The sequence below is a fragment of the Aphidius gifuensis genome, linkage group LG1 (genome assembly GCF_014905175.1).
Source record: "Aphidius gifuensis isolate YNYX2018 linkage group LG1, ASM1490517v1, whole genome shotgun sequence".
Lineage (NCBI taxonomy): Eukaryota > Metazoa > Arthropoda > Insecta > Hymenoptera > Braconidae > Aphidius > Aphidius gifuensis.
Window position 1 is genome coordinate 9,338,196 of NC_057788.1, and position 7,997 is coordinate 9,346,192.

The 7,997-nt window shown below is 25.8% G+C and overlaps 1 protein-coding gene across 2 annotated transcripts; it reads right to left on the bottom strand.

The window, feature by feature from the left end:
• Positions 1 to 3,353: 3,353 nt before the first annotated feature.
• LOC122847692 lies at positions 3,354 to 6,312 on the bottom strand. 2 transcript variants are annotated; one of them, XM_044145509.1, is made up of 5 exons: positions 6,250 to 6,312; positions 5,790 to 5,979; positions 5,371 to 5,539; positions 4,826 to 5,274; positions 3,354 to 4,722 (listed from the first exon to the last, which is right to left on the bottom strand). In XM_044145509.1, exons 3-5 carry the CDS (start codon positions 5,525 to 5,527, stop codon positions 3,577 to 3,579), a joined length of 1,752 nt encoding a protein of 583 aa, XP_044001444.1. In that variant the 5' UTR covers positions 5,528 to 5,539; positions 5,790 to 5,979; positions 6,250 to 6,312; the 3' UTR covers positions 3,354 to 3,576. The 2 variants fall into 2 exon arrangements, with proteins under 2 accessions (XP_044001444.1, XP_044001445.1); XM_044145510.1 differs by having other exon boundaries at positions 3,358 to 4,722; positions 6,127 to 6,261.
• Positions 6,313 to 7,997: the final 1,685 nt, after the last annotated feature.

The window sequence follows — 7,997 nt, forward strand, 5'->3', positions numbered from 1 at the left end:
TTGGTTGCCTGATCAGCAGCAATAATCATATCAATTGTAATATTATTAATAGAGCGAACATCAAGAAGTTCAAGATCTGGATTATTTTTTATGAATTGAATAATACCAGTATCAGTAAGATTCGTACATCTATTACAATGCAATTCTTTTAATCCTTTTAACCTAATAATGCAGTTGTCTGAAATATTACGATTGTCTACTTTTAGTATTTCTAAATTTTCCAACTTTGTTAAAGCAACGAGAGTTGTTTCAGTAATATCATCTCTGAAAAAAACACAGATATCTAAACTTTTGAGGTTTTTACAATTATTGGCAATAGCAAAAATTGTTGGACCATCAATATTTTCTTCATCATTCAAGCTTAGATGTTCAAGATATTGTAATTTTGATAACTCATTTAAAACAGATGGATAAGAAAGTTTGTCACTATTAGAACCTGTTGATAATATAGTGCAATAATCAAGTTCTAAACGTTTAAGTTTTGTACAATTGTTTGCAATTGCGATTATTGCTTCCTCACTGATGCATTTATAACTTATCTCTAAACTTTCGAGATTTTCCAATTTTGTTAACTTTTTTACAACATTTGCCTCTATATCCTCGCATATAGGGTTCATGCATAAGTGTTTTAAATTCTTGCAATATTTAACAATTGTATCTCCTAAGTCAGGTAATACTTCACAACAAGATAAACTAAGATATTCTAAATTTTTCAAGTTTTTCCATTCTGCCAAAGAAATTTTAGCAAGATCATAAAAGTCATATGGAATATCAAGATGTTTTAGATTTTTGCATTTACGAAAAATAGTGTTGAGTACTTTTGTAGAGACTTTCTTGTCTTGTATATCTTCTTCTATATCCTCTATTTTAATATATTCCAAATTAACGAGTTTATCGAATAAAGAAAACTCTATGTGTTTATCATCTGATTGAATGTCAAGATAAACAAGTGTTGTTGCTTCTGCTATTTCTTGAAAAATGAGCTTGTCTAAACAGAGGCCATGTAAAGTCAGTTTTTGAAGATTTTTAAATTTTTTTAAAGTCTGAAAATAATAGAAATTTATTAAAATAATTTTTATTTATTTGATTGATAGTATCGTTTGTCACTGGTGATAAACAACTAGTTGGTATTCAATAAAAACTTACGAAAAGAACGGTTCGTTTATCGTACCAGCATGATTTATAAAGTATATGAATTTCATTAATTTCTTCTGGAAGACTATTAATTATTTTCAATAGAGTAAATGTTTTATTTAATAATGTCATTTCGTTCAGTACCATTTTAATGCATTTTAATTTATCCAACTGTGTAAATGCTTGAACAAAGTGACCAGTATCACGTTCTAACGAATCAATATCAAATTCACATTCAAGACTTGTTAAATTTTTACAGTGATCACCAACAAATGGCATAATACTTGAATCACAAACATCTGAGAGAGACAACTCTTTTAGATAATTACCACATCTTAATAATATTTCCTCTAGGTATGATTGTGTCAACAAACAATTTCTATAAGAATGTCCAATTGATGATTTACATTTGTATTCTTTAATGTCATACCAAGCAAGTTGACATGCCTCTTTCCATTTGGCACAAACTAGAATAAAACGTATCAAATTTAAAAATTAATAATACAAACATTGATATTTTATTAACAACAAAGGAACTTTATTTTGATAATAATATTTACCTTTTTCCATGTCTATTCTTTCTGGTATTGGCAACAACATGATGATTTTTGCTAATGAGTCGTAGTCCAGTGAGTTGATGACAACTTTTGAATCCTTGTCATCCACATCAGAGGTTTGTCGGTCTGTCTCAACACATATCCTCTTTGCACTCATTATGAGTAAATACTAAAAATGTTGTCGTTGACGTCGTCAAAAACTCGAGATCTTTTTAATACAGAAAAATATGTTGTTGATTCTTGCTCTTTTTTTATTATTAACAAAAATCCAAATATTTTCTTAAAAACAACTTAAAGGTTAAAAACACGTGGGTCACAGTTTTTTTTTTTTTTTCAATAATAGCTATTTCTCTAAGCCACCTTCAGCATAATCTCTACTTGGAACTCGAGGTGAACGGGTCCCTGTAGCTTTTATAATCTTTCAAAAATTCCTTCTAGTCGATAAGTAAAATTCTACATACGCTGTAAAATTCTGATTTAGAAGGCTACATAGAAATCTAGTAATACATGGAAAATTATACAGCTGTTAAAAAAAAAAAAAACTTTAAGATTACCTATTATTTTATACCTGATATTATTCATCAGTTAATAATGAATCATCACATAAAATAATTATTAAACAATAAAAACACTATAAAAAAAAATATTTCATTTATCAAGCCACTTGAATATTATCATAGCTGTAATTATATATGTACAATTAAAGGCAAAAATAATTGTTCAATACGAAAAAATTATTTGAGAAAGTATTTTTACTATTGAACATGGTTTTACAAAAATATTAACATTGACATTTGAATTTTTACAATTCCAAGTAATATAAAAAACAAGTATTACTAATAATGTTACATTACAATGTCTTCCACTTGGTAACGTATTTTGTATGTGTTATTGAGAATACATTATGGAAGAATATAACGCGTATGAATAAGAGAGAAAGTTATACGATAAATTAAATTATGTCTTTTTAATAAATATCATTTAAACTTCAACAACCAACCATTGAGGCTTAATTGACTTACACAATGTCATTGACTTGGTGACGTATTTTTTTTTAAATTTGATGATGGGTATTAATTAGTTAATTTTGTACGTTTGATCGTTAATTGTGCTATTGTTGTTTGTTGACCTGTGATATCATATGGATTGATATGTATAGATGTGAAAAAAGAAAACCCGCATGAACCCACATGTAGAATAACGTGATTCCAGCTAGAAGTCTATGTTACCAACATGGTTTTAATAACTAATGAGTTGACTACAATTGATTACTGCATTCATTGAGTTGACTACATTGACAATGCAATTATTCAAAGTCTCAAGTTGTAGTCAAAAGTAGTCAATAGTTTCAAGTTTTAAATAAAAAATTTTAAACGTTATAAATAATACCAAATAAATAATTAATTGTAATTTATTGTCAGCTGTTAAAAAATAAAAATTAAACCACACTACATCAAATAATTTTACTGATTACTTTATTTGTTGAATTCAATCTTCGTGTATCTATTTTTTCATTATTTGAATTAAGATACTTAATGATTAATAAAATAAATAAAAATATTTATTCTTTTTGAAATATAATCTTTAGAAATATTTTTGTCTGTATGAATATTTGTTCAGGTGTTTACATATAAGGTAGAAATAATTGTCCGATTAAAAAAAATTATTTGAAAAAGTATATTTATTTTTAAACTTTGCTTTACAAAAATATTAACATTGTCATTAAAATTTTTATGATTCAAAGTAATATCGAAACTAAGTTATAATAAAAATGTTCTTTTACAATGTCTTGACCATGTCAATTTGTATGTATTTTTAGAAATGAATTATGGGAGAATATTACGCGTAAATTAGAAATAAAAGTATATGATAACTATAGGCGAATCTATTTAACAACCAACCATTGAGATTTAATTATTGACTTTGAAGCTTCAATTATTGATCTATCAGACATTCGTATGTGTAAAATGATACCATTTGTACGATTTTTAGTTGCCTGATCAGCACCAATAACCAAGTCCATTGTAATATTATCTATACCGTCAACATCAATCTTTTCAAGATCTGGATTATTTTTTATGAATTGAATAATACCAGTATCAGTAAGATTCTTGCATTGAGCACAATGCAATTCTTTTAATCCTTTTATCCTGATAATGAAGCTGTCTGTAATATTACAATAGTCTACTTTTAGTATTTTTAAATTTTCCAACTTTGTTAAAGCAACAAAAGCTGTTTCAGTAATATTATCATTGTCATTACAAATATGTAAACTTTTTAGGTTTTTACAATTATTACCAATAGCAATGATTGTACTATCTTTAATATTATCTGTATAATTCAAGCTTAGATGTTCAAGATATTGTAGTTTTGATAACTCATCAAGAACACATGGAGAAGACAGGTCACCATCATCAATACCTGTCGGTACTAAGGTGCAATAAACAAGTTCTAAACGTTTAAGTTTTTTACAATTGTTTGAAATTGCGATTATTGCTTCCTCACTGAGCCATTTATAACTTATCTCTAAACTTTCGAGATTTTCCAATTTTGTTAACTTTTTTACAACATTTGTCTCTATTTCAGGACATATAGGTTTCATGAACAAGTGTTTCAAACTCTTGCAGTATTTAACAATTGTATCTGCTAAGTCAGGTAATACTTCATAACAAGATAAACGAAGATATTCTAAATTTTTTAAGTTTTCCCATTTTGCCAAAGGAATTTTAGCAAGATCACAAAAGTCATTTGGAATATCAAGATGTTTTAGATTTTTGCATTTACAAAAAATAGTGTTGACTATTTTTGTAGAGACTTCTCTTTCTTCTATATCTTCTTCATTTTCACTCTTTATTTTAATATATTCTAAATTAACGAGTTTATCGAATAGAGGAAACTCTCTTTGTTTATCATTTAAGTGAATGTTAAGATGAGCAAGTGTTGTTGCTTCTGCTATTTCTTGAAGAATTAGCACGTCTACGTAGAAGCCATGTAAAGTCAAGCTTTGAAGATTTTTAAATTTTTTTAAAGTCTGAAAATAATAGAAATTTATTAAAATAATTTGTATTTATTTGATTGATAGTATTGTTTGTCACTGATGATAAACAACTAGTTGGTATTTAGTATCAACTTACGAAAAGAACTGCTCGTTCATCGTACCAATATTTATAAAGTATATGAATTTCATTAATTTCTTCTGGAAGACTATTAATTATTTCCAATAGATTAATTGTTTTATTTATTATTATGTCGTTCAGTACTATTTTAATGCATTTTAATTTATCCAACTGTGTAAATGCTTGAACAATGTGATCAGCATTATAAATTAAGGATTTATCATCAAATTTACATTCCAAGGTTGTTAAATTTTTACAGTGATCACCAACAATTGACATGATACTTGAATCACAAACATCTGAGAAAGACAATTCTTTTAAATAATTACCACATCTTAATAATATTTTCTGGAGGTATGATTGTGTCAACAAATAATTTTTATAAGAATGTCCAATTGATGATTGACATTTGTATTTTTTAATGTCATACCAAGCTAGTTGGGATGCCTCTTTCCATTTGGCACAAACTAGAATAAAACGTATCAAATTTAAAAATTAATAATACAAACACTGATATTTCATTAACAAAAAAAAAGAAACTTTATTTTGATAATAATATTCACCTTTTTCCATGTCTATCCTTTCTGGTATTGGCAACAACATGATGATTTTTGCTAACGAGTCATAATCCAGTGAATTGATGACAACTTTTTTTTTATTCATGTCACCATCATCAGATATTTGTTGGTCTTTTTCAACAAATAATTCTTTTGCACTCATTTTGAGTAAACTCTAAAAATATATATTTAGAAAATTAATGATAAATTCAAATGTATTACAACCAGAATAATAAAATAAACAAAAACATGTTCCAAAATGTAGATCAAAGAAAAGATTGATGATCTACCAGTTATCACCAGTAAAATTAACATCAATAAAATTATATTTAATGTCAAATAATATTAAATGTCAAATCAACAATTGAGACACGTTTTTATTTTCCAAGTGTACTTAATTGTTAAAATTATAAATTTTTATTTACCTTAATTGATCCTTTGATTTTTTTTTACTTTTACATAAATGTATTAATTCAATGATGAATTCCAATTAGACAATTTTGTACGTTTGACCTGGTTTGACCGTTAATTTTGCTATTGTTATCCTTGATTATATCAAGTTTCAATTTTGATATTGGATATATCAAGTTATCCTAATTCACAGGTTATATATACCTATAAAAAAAAAAACACAAAACAATCAATCACACTTTTTGTTAAACATTCAAATAAATAACACCTGTAAATTTATACACTATTATAAATATATCAAACAGTCATAACACAGATCATTTAATTTTTTAGCTTTATGAATTTATTAACTTGAAAATGTTGTAATTATTGTTGTCAATAATTTTGTTTAATAAGTTGTTAATATAATTGAATATAATAACAACTTGTTATTACTGAATCCTGACAAAGTTTACAACAAAGGAATTATTATACCTATTATTTTAAAAATTCACAATTTGTATTTTTTAATTTTTTTTTTGCATAATAATATAGGTTATTAATTATTTATTTATTTATATATTTATTTATTTTTTTGTTGAAAAGACAAACGTTGACATTACCAACTGAGATATTGATTTCAATATTCGAAATGACCCTAGATGATTCAAACAATATTGCAATCAATCATTACTTCAAATAACTTCACTGATTACATTGTTTGTTCAATTCCATATTCTCTTTATTTTTTCATTTTAAATTAAGATACGCAATGGTTAATAAAATAAATGAAAATATTTATTATTTTTGATGTGTATAATATTTGCTTATTATTTTTGACAGATCTTTAAAAATATTTTTGGCTGTATGAATATTTGTTTAGATGAATAATTAGTTTATTTATTTTTGTGAATGATCATTTATTGAAAGAATAGAAAAATCATAAAAAGAAAAGTAAATATAATTGTCCGATTCAAAAATTATATTTATTTGATAAAAAAGTATACCTATTTATTTTTAAACTTTGCTTTACAAAAATATTAACATTGACATTAGAATTTTGATGATTTCAAGTGATATCGAAAACAAGCTATAATAAAAATGTTCTGTTCAACAATATCTTCACAATGTAATTTTGTGGGTGTTTTTAAGAATAAATTATGGAAGAATATTTCGCATAAATCAGAAAGAAAAGTATATAACTATAATTAAATCTAATCAACAACCAACCATTGAGATTTAATTATTGACTTAGAAAAATCGATTATTGACACACTAGATATTTTTAGGTGTAAAATAATACCATTTGTACGATTTTTAGTTGCCTTATCAGCACCAATAACCAAGTTAGTTGTAATATTATCTATACCGTCGACATCAATCTTTTCAAGATCTGGGTTATTTTTTATGAATTGAATAATACCAGCATTAGTAAGTTTCTTGCATTCATTACAATGCAATTCTTTCAATCCTTTCAATTTTATAATGAAGCTGTCTGTAATTATATCAAGACAACTTACATCTAGTTTTTCTAAATTTTTTAAGTTTGATAAAGCAACGAGAGCTATTTCAGTAATCGTTCTGCAACCTCGGATATCTAAACTTTTTAGGTTTTTACAATTATTAGCAATAGCAATAATTGTACTATCTTTAAGATTTTTTGCATAATACAAGTTTAAATGTTCAAGGCATTGTAACTTTGATAACTCATCAAAAACAGATGGAGAAGAAAGTGGCTTACCATTAATGGATGATACTATAGTGCAACCAGGAATTTCTAAACGTTTAAGTTTTTTACAATTGTTAGAAATTGCAGTTATTGATTTCTCATTAAGCTTAATCAGAGCAGGCAATATTAAACATTCAAGATATTCCAACGTTGTTAACTTTTTTAAAGCGTTATTATTTATATAGTAACTACTATTAAATATCTTTAAGTGTTTTAAATTCTTGCAATATTCAACAATTGTAGTTGCTAAGTCAGGCATTATCTCACAAGAAATACCAAGATATTCCAATTTTTTAAAATTTATCCATTTCTTGAGAGGAATTTCAGCTACATCATAAGGACCAGGTGGAATGTCAAGATGTTTTAGATTTTTGCATATACAAAAAATAGTTTCAAGTACTTTTGTAGAGAGGTTCTTCATATTTAGCCATATATATCGAGTAACTAGATCAATATATTCCAAATTAACGAGTTTATTAAATAAAGGATACTCGTGGTCTTCGTCATATGGTCG

What these genes read in the sequence shown, in the direction of transcription:
- LOC122847692 (XM_044145509.1), bottom strand. Translation starts at nt 5,527, where the DNA reads ATGAGTGCAAAAGAATTATTTGTTGAAAAAGACCAACAAATATCTGAT. An exon ending in AAGGATAGACATGGAAAAAG is followed by an intron (nt 5,275 to 5,370) that starts GTGAATATTATT and finishes GTTTTATTCTAG; the next exon opens with TTTGTGCCAAATGGAAAGAG. An exon ending in ATGAACGAGCAGTTCTTTTC is followed by an intron (nt 4,723 to 4,825) that starts GTAAGTTGATAC and finishes TATTATTTTCAG; the next exon opens with ACTTTAAAAAAATTTAAAAA.